At 40.3% G+C, this 22,994-nt stretch overlaps 1 protein-coding gene across 22 annotated transcripts in view; it reads right to left on the reverse strand.

Annotated features, from left to right (window-relative positions):
- Nucleotides 1–22,994, reverse strand: part of LMO7 (LIM domain 7) — a 135,601-nt gene that overhangs the window by 40,880 nt on the left and 71,727 nt on the right. For 11 of the 22 annotated variants that reach the window (XM_069802533.1, XM_069802529.1, XM_069802526.1 and 8 more), the window contains exons 5-12: nucleotides 6,354–6,384; nucleotides 5,829–5,942; nucleotides 5,153–5,351; nucleotides 3,753–4,005; nucleotides 2,985–3,284; nucleotides 2,346–2,636; nucleotides 1,870–2,070; nucleotides 693–1,409 (exon numbers count right to left, since the gene is read on the reverse strand). In XM_069802533.1, coding sequence (XP_069658634.1) covers nucleotides 693–1,409; nucleotides 1,870–2,070; nucleotides 2,346–2,636; nucleotides 2,985–3,284; nucleotides 3,753–4,005; nucleotides 5,153–5,351; nucleotides 5,829–5,942; nucleotides 6,354–6,384 — 2,106 coding nt within the window. Of the gene's footprint in view, nucleotides 1–692; nucleotides 1,410–1,869; nucleotides 2,071–2,345; nucleotides 2,637–2,984; nucleotides 3,285–3,752; nucleotides 4,006–5,152; nucleotides 5,352–5,828; nucleotides 5,943–6,353; nucleotides 6,385–10,825; nucleotides 12,029–12,553; nucleotides 12,663–22,994 lie in introns of those variants that run through there. The other 11 variants (XM_069802542.1, XM_069802535.1, XM_069802536.1 and 8 more) reach the window with 7 other exon arrangements.

Genomic DNA, 22,994 nt, shown 5'->3' on the forward strand with positions numbered 1-22,994 from the left:
ATAGTTAAAAAACAGTATTCAGTCAGAGAAGAGAAATTTTGAGTATACCAGGAAAGGATTAGGGAAAGTATTAATCAGGACTGTATGAAAGCAGGGGGGAAATACTGGCAGAATAAAATATGTCGCAGTGGAATTTAATATTACATGGACACACAACTTGCATGCACCGTGACTTTGGGTGGGCAAAACAACACTAGTATTTTTTTTCACCTCATCTATCTCAAAACTGTGTCAGGACAGTTTACAGGCATTTTCAAACTTAGGTGCAAGCAAGAATATCAGAATGCCCATTTCCAGAATTTGTCATTAAAGCATTCATGTGTTTCAGAAATATTTTTACTAATTACACTGAGGAATAAAAGAAAATATTTCTAGCCTCCACAGCCTTTTGAATAATCACTATTCCTGTTCAACCATGGAAAGAAACTTATGCAGAACTTTGAGCCTGAAGAAATGATAATATATTTTCTCTAAAATAGCAGCCTAAAACTAGAAAACATTGTAATTTTTTTGTTGAAAATATGGTATTGCAGTCATGAGCTTCTATTCAAAGCAAATAAAAAGCTTGTCCAGGATGCCACGAACAAATAGCAGATTGGCACTCTACGAATGGTTCAGCACAAGACGATGCTTTTCTGAATAGAAAGGGTTCAACTGCACTCAAGCGCAATCCGTGCAGGACACCACCTGACCTCTCCACCATCTGCCGTTTCTTGTGTCTAACTTTGCTGGCCTCCCTGATCGCTTCCCACTTCTTCCAGTCTTCTTCACTGCACGGACCCGGGATGAAATTTACTGGCTGGACGTTGCTTCCCACCTTCCAAGATTCAATCTTGCGGGTCAGCATATCGTCCTTCTTATGGCGGGCAGACGGCGACAGCACTCTGCCGTTGCTCTTTCTTTCCTCCAGTGTCGTAGTTTTTTCAAGTAAACATAGAAATTTGGACCGGATCTCCTCCGGAAGACTCCACGGATCAGGAAAGAGTGCTGGGTGATACTTGTCTGGAGCGCCCGATAAAGGCACCTCTTTTTTCTGAGAGAGGATTTTACGGAAAATCATGTCATCCCTTTCCAAATCTGGAATTACAGGTTGGCCTTCTCTGGGTTGCAGAATTATCTCACCCTCTAGGGGAGGCTCCTGCTCAGAGAATTTTTTAAAATACCAGGGGTCTTGAAGAACAACTTGATTCACATGGAAAGCCCCAGTTTTCCGAACGAACAAGTCATCATTTTCTAAATCTGGATACAGATATCCATTTTCCGCATCTCCTTGCTTGCATCCTGGTACAAAGGAAATATTCTTTCTACATTTTATGAGCCTAGGGCCAGAAGAAGGATCAATTTTGGTCTTCGTTTCAGAAGACAAGTAGTCAGAGTATTTTTGCAGGGCCTGAAGTAACGAAAACTGACTGAAGCATATAAAACAAAAGGAGGGAAGTAAAAATATCATTAACTAGCAAGAGACAAGCAGATCAGTATTTATTGTGATACACATTTGGTTTAGACTGGAAGTATCCCGAGCAACTACACCACTTGGCATTCACCACCACTAACTGTAGCACAGCACACATCAACCAACATAAAGGTAGTACGGCATACTGACCTGCTCAGAAACAGCACGCTTACATGCTCACACACAAAGCTAGTAACCCCACGCAGCATGTTACACTTTTGCATTTACATGTTTCAGAAGACCAGCAACTTATGGCTACATTTAAAAAAAACCAAAAACCAACCAAAAACCAACCAAAATAGTAATAACCAAAGAAGCGCGACATCACAGGACGTGGTTTAATTTCATTTAGCTGTTGCATATCCAGCCATTTCTTTTTGATGCAGCAAGAGTACAGCTCATGCAGCAATATCAACCTGGGCTGATCAGAAGCCTCCAAGATTTTTCCTTCTGCAATCTGTGACAATGAGCTTCCCACATATTCAGCAGCTGGCTTATAGTTCTGATCCCTTCTGCAACTGCTGTTCCAGTCAAAACTTGGTCTTGGTTGATTAGCAACAATGGCAGAGCTTTGTTTGTAAGCAAATTCCTCATCCTCAGAATCTGATTTCTTTCTACTGTGCAGCAGCACAAAGAATGAGCAGAGGGGAAAAAAAAAAACAAAAACAACAAACAAAACCACAAAGTGTAGTCAATTGAGTAAAATGCACAGTGGCAACAGTGCAATGAAAATAATATTTCAATTATTTTCTAAAATAAAAAAAAAAAACCAAAGAGAAAGCATATCCTGCTGCTACATTGGCAATAAAAATGAAAAATAAAGTCATACAACTACACTTTATTTATAGGTTTTGCACACAGGAGAGAAACAGGGGCATGCATGAAAACGCACCTGAACCCTTGAATCTCTTTATACCAGGGTTTGAAAGAGGATTTCCTGATTTTTTTCCAAAGCAATTCTTCTTCTGGAGTCCAAAACTTAGGAAGAAATTTGTCAAAAGCAACAACTGTATTTGCCGCTGAAGAACTTAGCTTGCGAAAATATAGATCATCTTTTTCAATGTTTGGGATGCCTATTTCTTCTTCCTCGTCCTCATCAAAATACCCAGATAATTCTGAAGGAATGTTAACTCTTGGTTTGTTTTCCTCTTTAGTATCCAACTGCCTCTGCCTCCTCTGGTTACTGTTCAAAATACCCAATCAGTTAAGATATTTTAGGAGCAACTTGACATAAAGTATGCAAAGAGACATGCTTTTTGGCTCAGGAGTTCAATCTCATGAATAAAGCAAATTAGTTCTCAATTCCATCACTGCAGCACCAGAAATAATAAAATCGATTAAAAAAAAAAAAGTTAAATGGTTATATCAGCACCCTATCGCCTCCGACAACAATACGAAGTTTGACAGAAAAGGCATAACAAATTATCAGCTGTGTTAAAATGCCGATTAGAAGGCTAACTTTATGGAGTTATTTATGGACTGCGATTTAGGTAATACAATAGTTACTGGATCTTGGATTAGTATCTCTGACCTCAGTGGTTCAAGCATTGCAGCTAGTGGACCAGCTGGATAACTTTCTTGTGAGCAAGATTTAGGAGAGTCATTGCGCAACACGAAACGATGTCCAGGTGCAGCAGAGCTTACAGGGCTCTTTTTTACTAGAAATCTACGTTTTGCTAAGTCATCCATAACCACGTCAGGCACCCTTCTTTCATCTTCTGAATCAGAGCCACTGCCATACTCATAGATCATCTGGAGGGAAGCCGGATTTGTGAGCCCACTCTCTGCTCTGCTATTTTGGCAGGAAGCTACGGGATTCCTTTCACATCCACTGAGGTTGACCAAAACAGGAACAGAATGAAGACAGTGAAGTCATGAAGGCAATGATGAAACCCAAGAACTGCCCACTAATCTCATCTGTATGCACCAAGAAGCTGGGCAACTGAAATTCATCACCGTATTTTGGAAGACTTGAATGAAAAACTAGAACTGTAGAGTCTGTCTCTCGTGAGCCTGCATTTAACATCATTTAAATCCCCTCTATCTGGAGTCTGACCAGCCTCAAAACATTACTCAAACACCAGAAAACTAGTTATGTGGAACGAAGTTAAAAAACAAAACCAAAAGAAAAAAACAACCACACAACCACACCAAAACATCCCCTCCCCGTTAAAATACGGAAACTCAAATACTTTACTTTGTATTGCAGCAACAGCAGCTTTTCTTTAACCAATAAAGAAATCACTTATTTAAAAAGTCCTAAACCAAAGTCCGCTTTACTAAGACCACACACCAGTACCTTGAGAATGTTCCATCTGCCTCGGTGAAGACGGGACTTGCCCAGCTCCTCCTGTTGTCCTCATTCTTCTCTGTCCTCTTCTTCCTTAAGGGTGCTGGCACATACGCCGTCTGCTTGTTTTTGTTGGGTAAGAAGCGATTGAAGTCAGTGGTAGGTTTTGGTTCAATCACAGAAATCCTGCGGTAAGACCTGTCATCTTTATGGGAGTCATGCATTTTGAAAGGCAGTTCCAAGTCTGTGTCACTGTCGCAACCTTAGAAGAAAAGGGAGAAAAGGGAAGGCACAAACATTATTCTCTAGACACAAGCTTCTAGCTAGAACTTGCACCACAATCCTCTAAAATCAATTTAACTCCATATTCGGGATATTTCGGCTGCAAATTTGCTGAGCTACTGACAGGACAGTAGGAGAGATATTTTTAGAAGTTTGTGGCAAAGCTGTGGTAAGGCCCATTAAGCTGAGTTTGGTTTGCACACCCCTGCGACGTTTGTTCCATTCTTTCACTGTCACTGCTCCCTGCAGGAAACTAAGCGCTAACCTCTAGACTGAAGATGTAAAACAGCACAGAAGTTTTCAGTTAAAAGCTTACTTGCCACTCAAATTTACTAACAAAGACAAGTTACCAGCAAATAGTATAGCAACATGCTCATCTCACTGGATTAACACCCAGTAGAAGCCCACATCACATCCGATACGTAGCATGCCTACATGCTGCTTTGCTCAGATCAGAAATGCTCCATGTGGCCTCTACCCAATGATTTTGTTATGCACATGGAACAAAATCCAAAAGCTCACTATTTTTATAACTAAGTTAGACTACAATTTTGTATTGAATTTTAAAACTGGGAGAGAAACACAGGTTAGAGTACAGCTGTAGGGATCCAATGTCACCAACTGCCTTCTTGTTACCTTTCTTTCCCTGACAAACTATCTAAAGTAATACCTACTATTCAGTTTTTAACCTAGTTGGGAAAAAACCCTATTGAATATTCACAAATAGAGTGAAGAGACAGAGGTTTGACATACCCAGACTAGGAACAAGGCAAGAGACTTTTGCAACTTTTGAATTTTAGGTGATCCCATCAGGATCTGAATTCTAACAATTCCCCTTCCTGAACTATGGGAAAATACTCTGTACATACACACACCCTAATGCAGCAGTGACATCAAGAGTCTCAGCAACACTTCCTAGGAAAATTCATGTGAGCATTACTTTGTTTCTACCAACTGTTAAAGGTCAATATTTGCTTAAGCAAAATGCAACATTAGCAGTTGCAAAACTAGAGTTGCCTTTCAAGCCTATTTAAGTACTGGGCACCCAAAGTACTAGGTCCATACAGTGTCTTCTCCCACACTTGTAAGACATGTGTCAACAAAAGATTTAAAAAAGGAAAACATACCTTCACTGCCACCTTTCAAGGTTATATCTGATGAAAAGCTTGTTGAGGATCTTGAACCAAGAGAGTCCAAGCTATCAAAGGAATCGTCTCTTTTATGGCTAGCTGAAGACGAAAAGGGCTCTCCCCGGTCAACGTACCAAATATCACCGTACCCACTATCCCTGCCACTTCTGTTCAGGTGGCTGGACTCTTCAAGTGCCTACGAGAGTAAGTTTTGAAAGGTCTTTTACAATAATGTAAGAAGCAAGTCCTGCTCGTGAGTTTTCACTCAAAAATTTTAAAATGCATTTCGAGTGCACAAACAAACTTTAACAAAGACTATTGCAAACCCCTAAAACCAACATATACAACAGCTTGGATAGGAGATTCAACACAAGGTCTTAAATTTCTCTTATCTCAGCCAAAAGGAAATGAAGGCAGGGCTCTTCAGAAACTACCACACCAACCAAAGCAGATGGATTCTCAATTTCATGATTGTATGGGCAGCAGAAGAACCAGTGTAAGCTAAAAAGCATTCCTTTCACATGGACTTTGATAGCAAGCAAAACAAACAACTATGTTCTCCAAACCAAGAATAAAATTAAACCCCCAAGAGACTTTTTAGAGTTGATGCTGTAATGTATAGCAAACTATAAAATTCAGGCTATTTGTTTACTATTCTTTTTGGATTCCTTACCTTAGTCAATGCTTGCCCTAATAACTTCTCAAATGCTTTGAGATTAAGGTATGGACCATTATAATGAGGGTTACTTTGAGCTTTTCTCCCAAGCCAGTATAATGTAATCAAAACCTAAACCGAAACAAACAAACAAACACGAATACAAACTTAATTTCTTTCCTTTCATACCATGTACCAGTATAAAAATCTCAGCATGCTGTTAGAAATGTCTTCCACAATGAACTGTAAAATCTTTTTTACAGTATTAGCTATGATCTCCATCAAAACCAATTAAAAGAGTGTTATGATGCATCTCATGTATCTCAAGTAAGCAGATATAAGTACTGTTTTTAATTATTACATTTATTTGGGAAAGAAAGCTGCGTAGAGATCATCGTAAGATGGCACTACTTTGCATCAGATAAATGAACAGCTGAAGAATAAGGTAAACATGATAGTGCCATGAGAAGAAGTGTTTTAAAAGTATTTAATCAGAATTAGTGTGAAATTGTTTCAGAAAGCATTGAAGTAGATGTGTCTTACATTTTTCACTCTTCTGTTGGTCTCCTCCGGTCTGAAGCAGGGCAGGGAATGAGAAAAACAAAACAAAAAGTTATAAAATATCTGACTTAAAATTTAATTATTATTCAAGATTTAAAAGATTTGAAGCCCAGTTAGGAGGCCAGTATAAAATATTCAACTATGACTGTTCCAAAATAAAGAAAAAGCATTTCACTTTGAATTCATAGCCGTAACTCTGTACTATTTCAATCATTACATATAAAGTGAGAAACTAGCTGATCTATTATAGTTTCTGATTTGAGAGGTACTTGGAAAGGCTCTAGGCTTTTTTAATTAGCTAATGTTTTTAGTTACCAACAAAATAAAAGTGAAAAACAAGCTAATGACTTCCCAAGACTTTGGGAAACATAGCCTCTATTAGCCAGGAAGACCTTCAGTTCCATATGAAAGTAGATTTAATTGTTAGTTTCCCTGACTGTACTATGTTTCCTAAAATATTTGCCTCAGACACAGAAAACACTTCAGCCCAGAGAGAATTTTTCAGACAAAAAACCCAAGCAACTGAAACTGGGACATCTGGAGAGAGATGTTGTTGGGCTGGAAGGAGGGGTTTGGTTTGCTTTTATGCAAGATACCCATTTCTCAAAAAATATTAAATAAATATGCAATCACTAACATTATTAAGCTTTTTTTTTTTTTTTTAATAAATAGCCAATTTGTGGCACACCTTGGAAGTGCACCAACGCACGCTCACAGTGGTCCCGTTCTCCTCCTGCTCATTTTAAGAACAAGAAGAAACTTTTCAGATGGGAGCCTCCTGACAGAGGTGGGGTACCACAGACTCAGTCCTCAAGTACAAATATTCAGGGCTGGACTATAGAGAGCAGCTGAACAACACTCCTGCGCGCACTGCCAGCCATTATGGAAGGGCAAATGGCTTAAATACACCAAAACAACCTTCCATCTGCCCCAGACACTGTTGGTTCAGGGGTGGTTCAGCGGCAAGCTTCACACACAGCACAGTGAAGGGGTTCAAACAAAAAAGCAGAGCATTAACATACGGTGGCAGAAAGACCTACGCAGAGGTCAGACCAACGATGTATCAGGGCACCTATCCTGTTTCTGGCCGTCTAGGATCGAGCTAGTCAAAAAGTTGCAGGGAAAAGCTAGAATAAACTGTTTAGGGGACAGTCACAAGTTAGCAAAATGATGACAGGGCCTGGTCAGCATAGCTGGCACTCTTCATGGAAATACAATATTCGATGCAACATGACAACCGCCAGGGACACAGACCATCCCTCCTTCTCTTTCCTTCTAGTTTGAGAGTGCCCGCTCCCGCTCGGTGCGGCTGTAATTGCTTTGCCTGTCCCTGCACCACAAAGAAATCCGGCTGCCAGGAGCACCAAGTCCTGAGGTGGATCTGACCTCCACAGTCCTCGCCTGCAGCTTCCTTAGTATCACATGCCAGAGATGCTACCGGCTTTGTAGTCAGTAACCCTTCTCATGGATAAGGAGGAACCCTTCTCCTTTAATGTGAAATATTTACACTTTTTTGTTTTGGAAAAAAACAACCCTTCCGAAACACAGTGGTGTTCTTTTTTCACTGGAGACTATTTTTGAAAAAAATTTCCTCTTTCTTTTCTGCAGTATGTGGATTTCTTTCCCAATGTCCGTGCCGCAGGGCACACCATGGCTATGATCTAATGTGCTGACTAGAGACAGGTTGGTTTCCCAAGCAGAGGATGAAAAATTATTCTGGTGGTGGCACGTATCAACATTACACTTCCCATACCCAATGGACAGCATTTTAAAGGTTTACATTCGTTACACCTTCAAGGTCTAGAAGCCTTCCCTTTAGCAGAATTTCTGCTGTCATTTGCAATTATAAAAGCAGACGCCATGCATGCCCTTGCTAAGGATGCCTTAAAGTTTGCTTCCAAACTTCAGCAGCCTAGTAAGGAGTGAAAAACTCTGCCCTTAGTCAGCTGTAGCCCCTATCCAAGAGGTTACCAACCTTCATGTAGAGCAAAGCTACGTGACTGAACATGACGATGTCCACTTCTGCTTTCCACAAGTTCTCTTGGATCATTTAGGTCAACCGTTTGCAATAGGAGCAACATTCAGCTGTCTTCATATTTCAGTATATTTTCTATACCAGAGTAACCATAAATACACTAGGCCTGTGTACTTGGGCTATAAACAATGCAAAACTAAGGACTTTCAGGTAAACCAACAGGCACAGCTGAGACCCAACATGCAGGCAGGAAGATATATCACACACTCAAATGACAGACCGTACTCCATTCACATGTTTGCTTGGCTAACAACAGAAGCAAATGGACAAGTTGTTTACTCTTTGTGAGCAAAGTTTCTTCACTTTCATTACTGCTCTCCTTCTCTGAACTACACCTATTGGTCTCTAAACCTTTTCAGCAATTTGTCACAATAGACACAGTCTGAGCAGAAGAAAAAACAAAACAAGAAAACCCCTGCTAATCTGGAACAATCAGTTCCTCATTTATATAGGCATATATTAATTCTTCGATGGCACTTAACCAAAGAAAAGGAAGAGGATTCTGGATGATGAATGTACTGTCCTAAAATCCGTGTAAAACCACAGGTATATAATGTTTTGCCAGAAGAAAATCCTGAATAAAGAAGCAATGCTGTTATCTTACTGGAAGGCCTTAGAAGTCATTTGTCACCTACAAACTTCACAGCTGCTTCTCCTCTGAGGCATGCAACTTGCAGAAGGTGCAGTTTGGATGCATTTGCTGACGTTCTCTGAGTGAAATAAGAGCCTTTTATATGTACAACCTGGCCAAGCTCACAATGCACTTCTGAGCTTATGTGCATAAGCCATTGCCAAGTTACTCTCCAGTACACTGCATTTAAAATAGCTGAGCAAATATCTGTTGGATAGAAGCATGATACAAACTGAAGGCTTTTAAGAGGAATGACTTTTTCCTGTGAGCATCAAAAAAAAAAAAGAAAGCAAATTTTTAACTCAATTGCAGTAAATGAAAACTCAAAATGAAATAATTATATTAAGTAGAAGTTCTCCTTCACATACTGTTATCAAAATGTAAATACTATGCAGTACTATGCAAAGAATTCAACCGGGGTCTTGTGTATAGCTCTGAACAACTACAGTTCATAGCAGGGGACAAGACAGAGGCACTAACTTCAAGCATAGCAAGTTCTTTGCTGCTGTGAGAGGCATGACCCCACCTTCTCTGACAACCTGATGCTACCCAACAGCAAGCTCCTGCTCCCACCTCTGCTCCCCTTCACAAGTCTGGTTCTAAATACACAGGGCTGAAACACTCAGTTTCGCACACTGTATTTGAAGAAATCAGTTAGAAGATGGAGTGCAAGAACTTCAGCAATGTAGCCTTTAAGCTTTTTAAACACTCCTGGACAATTATAATCTTATTTTGAACATAAGTCTATAGCATTGAAGTGCACACACAGCACTGCTTGTAGAGACATTTGTCCTACAAAAGCTATTATAGGAATTGAAGGGGTAACCCACTTGCTGAAGTATCTTCATCAATGCACATAAATGCCAATCCTGTATCAGGCAACTGCGAAAGAAGTCTGCTTTTTCACGTTTTCATCCAAAATCGTCACACAGCCCACTTGGCACAGACTATATACTTTATGAAAATATTATTTTGTGTAACCTAATTTCTGGCTTGAAAAAATGAGTGCCATTATGCTGAAAGTTATAAGCAGTCTGCTACTTTGCTTAGGAGGGCACAGACAAGGCTGCATCTTAAAAACAATCTGCTGAAAGAAGCAGGTTCCTCTCCAAATGGCAATGCAACACTACTTACTAAATCACGTTGTGTCATTTCAAACATTACCTTCTCTGTCTTTCCCGAAGTTTTTATATGTCCTTTCACTAACAATGCAACTTCTTTAAAGATGTCTCAGCTAAGCAAAGGAAGCTGCTAAGGAGAATGGTTAAGATCTTGCAGAAAGAATTTTATTCTTAATACTTCATCTGCTCCTCCCACGGTCTCAGATTTTAGCATTCATTCTGAAGTTCAAAAGAAAAGCAATGCTGATCCTTGATGTTACCTAACCTAACCCCTATGTCAACCCCAGCTAACAAAGGGGTCTCAAAATCTAAAAAGTACAACTTTTAATTCACAGAGCATGAACCTTAACTGTTGGCAGTGGTTTCAATAATAGTTTATGTACAACCTCAAGATTAGCCATCCTAGAAAATATCTATCAAACATACCATGAAAGTCTAAAGGCCATGAGATAACAATATGTGGGAGTTATAATAATTATGAAGCACAACTGCATGATTCCAAGTTGAAAACTGATGCAAAAAGATGTGAAATAACCACACGTGGAGAAACAATACCTTCTGTACAAATCATCTCACCTACGTCAATCCTTTAGCAAACAGAAAAAAGACAAATGGGACAGAAATAGCTCTCACTTGTTAGTAGGTGATACGCTTAGAGACCAAATACCTCTGTTACGACTGAACACGATGCATATTCACAGACTAGCCAGCACAGACCGATGGATATTTCTCTTACAAGGACCACTCTACAAGAATAAAAAAAGTGACACGCCAGGTCAGCACGCTGAGCCACAGCTCAAGCAAATTATTCTCCGCTCTGCTGTTTGCTCAAGGTTAAATAGCAAAACTAGTCACCAAGGCCCTAGCCCAACAATACAAAGGCTTTGGCAGCAGCTCTAGCTTAAGGATTTCCTGGTCTCCCTTTCCCTTCCAGCCACTCCTGTTTGCTGCCCTGTGGTTATGCCAACAGGACTCTGAATCACACTGCGGTTCCACATTGTGCAGCAGGACCAGAGGGCTGTGCCCGTTCCTTCATTTGGGTTTTTCTAATATACATATTCAAACCCCAAATTAACTTGCTCATCTGTTTTAGAGCATGCTCATGCAAGCGCCTGCGTAAGCACCGCAGCAGAGGCAACGTGTTGCTGCAGTGGAGCGGGCAGGGGGCTCAGTGGAAGAGGACCCTGCTCCATACGTCAGCACCGTGAGAGTCCCCGTGTGACAAAACCCCAGCCAGAGATGCTCTGTGCTTCCCGTTCACCTGCTGACGCTTAGCTCCGAGGAGTGAGGAAAGCTTCCTAGTGTTACTTCAATGCACTTCGAGGTATTTAAAAAAAAAAATTAAAAAAATACTGTATAATGAACGTATTGTACCTTACAGTAGCTAGCCGACCACAGTACTTTAAGAAATCATGAACTACACTTTTAACCAGTTATGAAATATATATCCACTGGCAATGCTGACACTTACACAGACCCCTCTCCAGTGCCTCCTTACAAAAAAGCAGTACATTTTAAGTGCCATTTAGGTTTGACTTATTTCAAAACTTCTAACAAATAAACTCAATAGTTTGGATTTTACTTTCCTAACACCTTATACGGTTTGGTTTCTCCACATCCTAATATGTATTAAATTCCAGCATCTAGCAACTCATGATGTTAAATCTACTTCGACACTTCACTGTTATTTTCCAGGCTGAACATCAACGTGAGCTCAAGACCAAATCCAAGGTACCAGAAGCCTGAGCAAAATTCTGGAAGATGATTTTACAGCACCTCGTTCAGAAAGCCTAGCTTTCTGAGGGTCTGTTTCTCATACAGAAACATATTTAAAATATAGATATCAACCCATGATTTAAAAAAAAAAAAAAAAAAAAAAAAAAAGAAAAAAGAAAAAAAAGAAAAAAGTATCCCCCTCCTTAAATGAGGACTATCTGCCGAGAAGAGGCCATGTGGTCATGCCCAAAGAGATAAGACAAATCTGAACCCATTTATGGGGAGAAAGAAGGGACGGAGACACTCCCACTGACAGAAAGGCATGTGCCAGTGACAAATGCACCCTGCCCAGTGCCAAACCCTTTCTCTGGTGACAAATACTCCAGAAACCCCCACAGCTGCCAAAGCTGTCTGTTCTCCATCCCTCCCTCTGTACTACAGATCTCACGAACACAGGACCTGAACAGATGTCCGTTTCAAAAGCAGTATCGGTGCTCTCCCTTTGAATTCCATCCACTGAGGCGGCAGTTCCACCTCCCAGATGCCCTCTGAAGGACTTGGAAGAGCCGTGGCCTGGCCTGGGAGCCGGAGCGGAGGAGCAGGCTGTAGAACAAGCCCACTGCCGAGCTCCTCGCAGAGCTCCAGGCGCTCCAGCCCGACGCCAACCAGCTTCACTTACGCTTCTGAGGAGGACGTCGGAGGATTCGTGTGGAGCCGATACCACCCTCGCTGAGGTATGCTGTGCAGGAGACGAACGCCAGCTGTCCAACTAGCAGCAGGGCCTGTGCTAAATTTCAAGCTCTTTGACCACCTACTCAACTGCTATTAATATTGCCGTTATCGGATTTCACTGAATTCCCATGCGCTGCTGAGAATAGAAAGGCTCCAGTGGAAGATGGGGTTGTCACATGGGTACAGAAACATGAGGACATTCCTCCGGCACTTGGATTCTGAGTGAACTGACACTCAACCCCGAGAAGCCACAGTTCACTGCCAAGATTGCTGGAAATAAAACGGTCAGGTTATGGCCGCAACATTTGAGAACAGCTTTTGGAAATGCACCTTTCTCTCTATTTGACTATAAAAAGCACATGTATTTTCCATAGCAACGTATCCACCAGACCCAACGCCACTTACATCGTAACGGCACACAGAGTCAGGTATAAAACGATGCTGAAAGCCTTTCTCCACGCCCCTACAAAACCACCAGCTGGCAGCAAGGAGCCCTGTGGGCCCTGACGACCGAGCAGCCTGTCCCCACCTCGCGCCCTCGCCTACGAATGAAGGGGCTGAGGGGTGGAGAAGAGATGCCCAAGAGGGGAAAGGCGGAGAGGGAACGCAGCCGGCCAACGCCCTCCGTGGGAACGCGTCCCCGTCCATCGCCTCAGAGCCCGTCCTTTCATACCGCCTCTTGAGCATGGCGCTTCCTTGCTGATCTCACACATTATGCTTCCACACTATTCTTAAATCCCTTATCAAAACAAAACCAGGCACTTCTAGAAGCGTGCATCAGCCCCAGCAAGTCACCAGACACTAACATTATCCACTTCCTCACACTCTTTTCCGACTCCTCCCTGGGTGGTCCACCTCTGACGGCTTCCTCGTATCCCAGTCTAATCTACAGGCTCTCCCAAGGAGAAAAATAGTATTCAGGATAGTGTAGGGCAGAAGGCATACCTGTCAAATAAAAAATAAAAATAAAACGCCCAAAACAATCCCCAGAAGAACAAGCCTCTGCAGAGGAGCCTGGCTGATTACCTGAGCACTCCTTGGCTCTCGTGTCAGGGGTGGGCAGGGGAAGAGGGATGGAGCATTGCTGCAGCAACCACTTGCAGAAAAAAGAGGAGACTGATAGGATCCTGCAGCTTCCTGCTCATATATTAAGCTGTATTAAAGAAAATTAAAATATTTCTAATAATTAGTGTAGCTTTGTTGACTGGTCCCCTTTTGTGTCTTTTTCTTACTCCATTCCTAAAAAACCTAAAAGTCAGCAGCTTCACTAATTACAAGTAATTAAACTGGGTATTTCTTCTATTGTTTTGTTTGTTTGTTTTTTTCCAGGGCAAATCTAGAATTTTTCCCCAGTTTGTATTGGTCACTTTAAATTTCAGGTCTAGACTGGTACCTGTGCAAAAATAAATAGTGGGTATTTTATTTCTGAAAGCTACCAGTCACATGCCATATACTTTGGCCCAGAAGCATGAGAACATCCATTGACTTGCATGAGAAATGATGGACTCTCTGCACAAAGAAGTTGCGGAGTTGACTCCAAGCTTGCACAGAATGTTAGGAGTTCTCAAAGGAAATCAAACAGTTTGTTCACATTCAAGAGGGTGTTTGAATTTCAGAGGTGAAATTAATTTTTCTTAAAGAAAAAAACACTTCAAAATACACAGCAATTTAAATAGATTGACAGCTAGCTATCATATCACTACTTATACACCCTATAGATTTTTATAACTTCCAAAGTATTGGTCTTTAGAACTTGGAGCATATTTGCTGAGTCTCTCCTCCTCCTATCTCCCTGTTGCCCTTTTTTTTTTTTTAACCTGTACATAATTCAATTGACCCTTGCACCAGGATTATACTAAATGTTACCACTTCTACCTTCTTTCCTCCTTGTACCTTCTCAAAATTTAGAGATTTGACATTCCCCCCTCCCAAGAATCAACAGACTTGAGCTCATCCTGTTGACTATCAGGATCACCACCTACGTTAACTTCTCTTGCATTTAGTTCTGAGGATCCTTTACCTTCATTCCCCTCCACAAAACTAGACCATATTGTGTAAATTTTGTACATTAATTTGAAGAGAAATCCATATGGGGAACACACAATTGTGCTAGCATTCCTTCCAAAAGGAATAGTTGCTACATCTGGGGAGTCAATCTGAAAAATAAGTATCAAAATAGGCAATTAAGTGCAATTCTGTAAGTTTTTAGAAATATATAGAAAAACACACGAAGGTGCAGCTGTTAACTAGCACAGAAATTGTTCAACAGCTTTTTACCAGAAGATATTCTGTTTAAAGTATATTATTTGCTTTAGCTAAGCTGCAGCAACCATGGCAACTCACAGTTAGCATTTTTCAAGACAATACTGAAATTCACTTTCTCTATTGCCTGATGCCTCCTTGCCATTATTAAATCAAGTATTTCCAAAATTGTTGTCCTTTTTACTCCCACTCTTAACACCTAACTGGAGTATTTCAACATCCCCTCTTCCCACAGGCAGATACCAGAGATAATTTTGTAGAGTAGTCCTCAATACTGACTCATTTATTCCCTCTAAGCATTGCTCAGACACCTCTGCACCAACTCTGGGTACGGATAAACAAGTTACTGCAAGGTAAGTCAGGGTAAAAAATTTTCCATCTACCAACTACTCCATAGCAACTGCCCATGTGCACTCTCTTACCCTCGACCCCCAGGATTAATACAATTGTTCAATTTGGATAAAGCATTCACAGATGATCCCTCGGGAGGAGCTAGGATTTGGCAGGTTATACAACTTTGCTTGCTCAGAGAGACAGAGATATTTTTATAGCCTCTATAATCAGAGAGGAGAAAAACAAACCAAACCTCCTGCATTCAATCTCCTCCCTTGGTCTATGCCTAGGGAAAGATTTGGTAAATGTAATCCTTTGTTATTTTTGTGTCAGGCAAACAGGTGGTGATGTACAAGTGCCTTGTGTATAAGCAAAAGTTTACTACAGCTTGTAACACTCATTAGCAAGGTTTATTGAATTTCTCGGGGTGTGCAAAAAAGATAAAACCCCATAACTCAAGTTTATACTGTATAATTTATACCAGATATTTGGCAATATATGCTGATAAAGAAAAAAAGATGACTGACAGTAACTTATATCGGGTATTGCTGTGTTCACACCTGTGCTAACATTGAGTTTCACCAGCCCAAATAGGTTATCTGCTCAGTTGCTGTTGTTCTAACACATACACAGAAAACAATTCAGTGCAGCGGTGACTCAGGGTTAACAGCAGAAACTACAGATGCCCTATCCATGGCCCACGAGTGGGAAGTAATCCAGACTTCAGTCCACTCCAGTCACCATCTCTTCAGGGGAGCCAAGACCCATAAATGCCAGGTATACGCATGAGGATGGATATATCCTCCTGAGATGAGACAAACCCCCTGCATTTTGGGGGTATGTGGGATATGCAGCACCTGGGAGTCACTTTGCAGATTTCTGATGGCTCAGTTTTTCCCCCTAGAGCAATTCCAATGTAGTGCTGGTCAAACTGCTGTACAGGAGGACAGAGAATTGGGACAGTGTCTACCCCAGCCCCTCTTTTAGTTCTCAACTTTTGTCATATTATTAAACAAATAATGCTTTAGCAGTTTAAAGGGGGATTACTAAAAGCACAGCTTTTGGGCAAGTGTCACAGAGCTAAGATTTTGGAAAGAATTTAGATTTATTTATAGAGATGGACATAGCGAAGATGACAAAATGGAGGTACAAGGTAAGCGCAGTTTATTCCATGATAAAGACTTTGGAAACAAGTTAAAGTGATGTTGGAATTTGTCCTTAAGTAGAAATAAATCACTACTGCATGACTGCATCATTTAGTTTAGTCTCTACATTTGGAATAAAAACTATTTAAAGGACTACTGGGTTTCCTCAGTAATATTTTGGCAAAATATTACACAAGCAAATAAGAAGCGCGGAAGAAATTATAATGCTTCCTTTTTGAAATTTTGCCGTATTCTCTCTATGTTTCTTTGGGTTGCCCTAGCAACACAGGGCACAACATCATCGCTCATCACACCGACCACAAAAGTATGAAACACAGACTGAACCCGATTTCTCTCTATTGAAGTCAGTTCTCTATTTTCTTTTGGGCATATATGCATCAACCTAAGCGAGGTAAACAGATACAACTGAAGTTTATCATTTCCTATGTTTTCTTGATCTGCCTTCATTGTGAAGACATATTTAGAACCAGAAAAGAGCACTTCAATTAATGCAGAGTCAAATGTTCATCTATTCAGCCTTATCAGAAAAAAATACTGAAAGAGGATGTATTCCCTTGAACCAGCTCTCCCAGAAGACATGACGTGAAACAGCAACACAATTTAAAACAAAAACAAGATACAAAAATCAAGTAAAATTCACAAATTGTACTACTCTTAGAAAAAAATTACCCTTTTACTTTGGGGAACAGACAAGATCCAAGATAAGCAGATATTATTTTCCATATTTGCTACAATTCTTACCGCCCCATCCTCAGCTCCTGTAACATTGACACGTAAGGGACCTCCTTAAAGACATAACTATTCTAATTCAGGTTCCTTATGGCTTCAGATTTGTTTCTGTAACATTTGAAATGACTAAATTCAATTTGTTGCTGTCGATATTACTGAATAAGTATTACCTTTTTTTATTAGCTTTTTTGGGGGAAAAAGAATTTGTCCACCCCAGTGGACAACAGTGCTTTAAGGCTACTTAGAGCAGCCAAGTCAAGAGGGTATTTTTAAACATTTGCTCAAAACATTAAACTTTTTGGGCCAGATTTTCTGGCCAAGTTTTTAATGTTGGAAAAATGAATGCTTCTTTACTGCAAAGTGAGAGAATGGGTAAAAGTCCAAATACTTGCTTTGCCAGAATGTTAGAAAGCCTGTGTGGGAGGCAAAAAGGGGAAGAGCTCGGGCGGGGAGGGGGAGAAAAGTTAAGCTAGTCTGACCATATACCTCTGAAGTTGGAGAATTTACATCAGTTCTGAGCATCCCAACCTACTGAAACCAAACATGCTATTAGTCACTTGAGAGTTTCTGTTGTAAAGTTAGAGGAGTCTGAGAATAAAAACTTGAACAAAATTAATGATATGGGAAAACAATCTCAGCCAGGGAGCTACAGATGATCTCACACCTCTCTTTCACTGGTAGTCATGAAGTATGTAATTTGTACCACAGAACTGATGACTGAGGGAAAAAAAAAAAAGCTTAATACACCAATTAAGACACCACCAAAATGCTCCAACAAGCTATTACAGCTAAGTCTGGTGGCAGGGAGGGAGTGGAACAAAACGATCCGATTCCGCTCCAAGTGAGGCCATGGCAATATTCCCAACATCTTTAATGAGCGCATGAGTAAATGCTAAATTAGGAATCTTCCTTCTCATGAGAAAGGAGATACTATATGCACCAACTCTTGGAAACTACAGTTAGCCATCTGCAGAATTTCACCAACTGTCTAGCCAGATGAAGCGCTGGAGAAGTAGGCTCCTTAAAACACACACGGTGGTTGTAAGCTATTCTTCCCAGAAGTCAATCAAACTGCAGAGCCAGGATAACACAAAAGTAACCCTTGGGCTCTGGAAGAGGCTATTCTACAAATGCTTTCCCCAACAATCCTCATCATTTCTACACAAAGACCAGGCAGTTTTTTTGATGCAGATAAGGTTAACAAAAACCTTGAGACTCTCATCTAGGAATCCACAGCTTCTGAAGACTAAGGGTTTCTTGAAGACCCCGTGAACGGCAATCATTATTGCAAAGATTAAATCAAACTAATGGTTAAACTGCAAAGTATGTCAATAGCACCACTTTGCTATGAGGCTCAGCTTCATAAGGGACAGTATGCATGCTGCATTAGTGACTGCTAAATCCAGACCTGCTACCTTGGAAGTGTACCTATGGAAGCAGCCATAGACATCTCAAGTTTTCAGTCCTATTTGATTCAGATATCCCAACAACAGTGGTGTCACTATATTCACTGTTTTACAATTCAGTGAAAAGCCAAGACCTTATTATTCCCAAATTAAGACTGATAATCTAGACAGGGTAAGAAATGCAAAGGCAGCTCGATAAAACTAATTGGATGTTTCTTCTCTTGATACACTTAATTAGTGTAGCCTACCTCAGACAAATTACTATTGGGGAAGAATCACACAAGAAGCCATCTCAGAGGTCTCATCATCAACATGCACTTTGCAACAGTGAGACTCAATAACTTCCAAGGTCTGCCCTCTTTTTCACCTCCAGGCTAGCAGAGCTACAAGAAGGAATTAACTCAGTGCAATGGAAGAATAACCAATAGCATCCTCCAATGAGGAAAGGATAAATCAGTCTCTGCTGATGGGTTAGGAATAGGTTGTCAAACTGCAGCAAAACTCAGCTGCTCCTTGACAGGAAGGCAACCACCATAAAGTACAGGAGAAAAGAACGGGATGGAAATACTTTCACCCTTTGACCCACAGATAGCATACATGGGAGATAACCTTGAGCGTTAACATCACGTTTGGTTGCCAGATGGCAAACTGTTGACCACATTACCCACACAACACTTCAAGGTTTTTTTGCAATGTATTTTCACTTTCTTGCTGCATAGCATTAGATAGGTGAAGGCCATGAAAAAGTAGCTGAAGTGCTCTTAACATATTATCCTCTCTCTCCATTTCATTGTAGATGCAGTTAGTGGCTCGACTAACCTGCTAGAGTATAGATTTTTTAAATAAATCTAATAAAAATCATTGTTGATGTTTTAGCAAGTGAAGGTACAAAGACATGCAACAGTCTTCATCATCAATGAAATACATTTATGGAAGAGTAGTACAGTGTACAAGTTTTCTAAGATACTCAGAAAGAGCTTATACTGCAGTGTAAGTTATGCAAGCCTCATCTTTAGTAATATAAATCAGTACTATCAAAAACAACTCATGATATAACAGATCAGCCATCTGTTTGATGCTAATTTATTGGAAGACACTGATTCAGAACCACTGCAGTAGTCAGATATTTATTGCTCAAAGAGAAAGAAGATGAATGTGAAGTCTTCTGCCACACTACATTTAAAGCTCTTTGCTTGGAAAAGAGCACGCTGAACACAGGTAAAAGTATGCACCCCAAAATTTTTTTCAGGTAGGAAAGAATCTGTGGAAGCTTTTACTAGGTAAAGAAAACCATAACTGTTGCATGAACTCTGGACAGAATTTCAAGTATGTAATTATTTGAACTATTATTAAAAGTCACATAGTTATTACTTAAGTCCCTGAAGGAAAAACCCTAAACAGACACAGGATAGGTACACAGGTGAATATATTTGAACTTTTTTGAATAATAAAGTTACCAACAAAACCCAGGCAATGCTTCAAAAAGGAAAGCTACCAGGAAAAGAATAGTAAATTAAAAGCAGAGGTATCATTCATTGCAAAGAGAAAAAACAAACTACTTTCAAAAGCACTCCCAAACAGCTTCTCTTTTTAAGCAGTGACATTGAAATTTTAGCATTGATAAATGCTGATAGCATAGAAATCAGCAGATTGGATGTGAAGTACACGGGCCTTTTAAAATACATAAATGCACATTTAAATTAATTCTGTGATAATTTACGATGTGTATAATCTCAAATACACTCATTTTGAGTGTCATACCAATTCCCCTCAAAAATATGTTCACTAACCCACTCATGATTCCAGAGCAACTTACAGAAATAAAAACTGTTTTGAAATTCTGCTTTCTTCAAAAGGCATTTATTTTTGCTAATTTTGGCTTGCATAGAGGATCCTGTGTTTCACGGGTACAACCGAGCCTTGCCAAAGTGCTTTCACAAGTTGAAGACTGGCCAGGGAGTACCACCAGTGGTAAGAGAGCTTTAGTCAAACCAAAAAGCAGTTCTCTATGAAAAATTAAACATGGAATTATCCAATGAACACAATATCACAGTATTTACTCTCTTAAATAATTTTTCATTTTATTGCAGGTACAAGGATTAGAATGGACTGCAATTTGCTTTGTTTAATGAGCCAACTTCTTTTTTTTGCCCTCTCTCTTCTACAAGGCTTTTAAGTTGACCATCTGTACCCAGTTTGTCTTATACTCTTGTATTTGTCCCTGTACCTTGCTGTGTTGACCATCACTTAAAAAAAGAGCCACACACTTTCAAGTCCTGGCTATAAACTAATTTCTGCTATATCCTCCACCACCAAGGAAAGTACAAGGTAATTACCCACTAATTATTTTTTTTATGTAAGATTCAGGGCATTACACACTTTAATAGGCAAATACATGGAAACCTCTAGAGATACCTTTTGTAATACCATTAAAGACTAACCTTTTATAATCATCACCTGCCCTCTACTTCAAAGCATGCACTCTTTGAGGCTGACCTGAGTTGCTGTTTGTTTTGTGAGTTGCCTGGCAGAGACATCTGAGCAATGGAGACTGAAAACAGCAAGAAAGCATCTTCACCGGGTATCCCAAATTAGCTGAAGAGTTATCAGAAGGCTATTCTGAATGACGGCAGCAGTGGCACGCGGACCACCTACGGCCAAGGAACTAGAAACTGAGAAGATGCTACCCTTTCTTCATTTACAGTAAAAGCAGATTCTAGAATATTTTACAGGTAAAGATTAATCTTAATACACTTGTTTTGAAACTGGAGGGAGTCTTCATAATTAAATATAAAGCATTAACAAAGAAGTCACAGTACCAAGAGCTGAAGTAACCTGAAGTAATTAGCTGGAGTACTCTCTCATGGGTGAGGGTAGAAAAAACACTGTTTAGTAGTTTTCTTCCACTGTTTTCACTGCTCCTTATTTCAGCTCGTAAGGAGCCCAGACTCTGCTGTGACTACAGATGCACAAATAACAGAAACATGTTCCATTAAATGTTGTATGCCAAAACCTACATGCAATTAAGCTTGACCAAACAGTTTCTAGGAGCTTGAACATATTTGCTTTCCTGACAAAAATTCGGCAAACAAAAGCTCCTTCTATAAGGTACGCATGCCTTTGGTACATGTCCATCAAAAAGATTCCTTCCCCGGCAGATAAAAGCAAGCTTCTCTCTCTCCTCTGACTGATCAGACAGCTATATGTCATTTTTACATGATGGAAACCACACAAACACATTCCTGGGCAACAGGAGACAAGGAGAAATCTCCAGTGTTCACTGCTTCCCCACCTCCCCTGAACCAGAACTAAGCTAATACAGAAACTTTCAATTGAGGCTCCTCTTGGACCCGAAAAAAAACCCCAAAAGCTGTAGGTACACAAATACAAACCATTCTGCCATATGAAGTGTTGTATCTGAAAGTGAGAAAATGCATTTCGGTGATGGTGACAATAAATTGCAATGCTTCTCTAATACTAGTGACCAGCTGAGATCCATTTCTCCATCACAGTTAACAAAAGAAATAAAGGGCTTGATTCTTTCACATTAGCTTTGAATCAAATCTTGCTGCAATTTCTTTTGTCCTCACTACATTGTCCTCTAACAAGTTCTGTAGAAGAACACAGTAATTTAGGCAGAGCTCAGGTTAGATAGCTACACCAAGGAGCACAGTACAGAAATACTGAAGCTCTTGTGGAAAGGGAGAGATGGGTGAGGGAGAAAGCTGTGATGTGATGTTACTCCAGCAGGACACAGTCACAGGTGCCTACAACCCACGCTCCAGACGCACCGCGGTGGGACACAGCTCTGAGTCAGTGCTTGCAGTATTAGCAGAAGAGGCTGCTGTTCCCATAGCTCAGGTGTTAAGCCAACCCAGCAGACCTTATCATGCAGACCTACCTCCAATCAAGTAAAATGAAGGGAAGCTATGTAATCCCAGCACCAGTGGACTCCTTTTTCTTCACAAACCATGCTACTTGGGAAGAAGCGTTCACTGGTTTTTGACCTACTTGTACTTCAGCATTTTCGCTTATGTGTTCGTACTTGAACCAAGCCTTTGTCTTTTATTCTCCTCATATATTGTTATGGTCAGTTTGTATTCCTATTTAGACAGTTTTTCAAGCCATTGCACTTTCTCTGTAAAATTAATCCTTTGGGAAATGATATATAGTAAAGCCTAAAAAAAAAAAAAAGTCCTAAGAAGTGAGCTTATTCCATGTGCTAAATTCATTCTGAAGATTAAGATTTCCTATCTCTTCTCAGCCCTACTTCAGTTCAAGTTTGAGTTCAGTAAAGATTTTTCAACCACTCAGATTAAGCTCTAGTTTGAGCATGGAGCTTTTAATCCCCTTTGGATTCAGATTCTTTTCAGTTTTTACCTTGTCCAGCCTTCTCCCACCCTTTCATGTAAATACACTTTCTGAGAAAACCAAGAAGCACCAGCACCTAATTCCAGCTTTTCTCCTGATAAAACTCATGCTGTTCGTTAAA

This window comes from Haliaeetus albicilla, chromosome 15, assembly GCF_947461875.1.
Source record: "Haliaeetus albicilla chromosome 15, bHalAlb1.1, whole genome shotgun sequence".
Classification (NCBI taxonomy): domain Eukaryota; kingdom Metazoa; phylum Chordata; class Aves; order Accipitriformes; family Accipitridae; genus Haliaeetus; species Haliaeetus albicilla.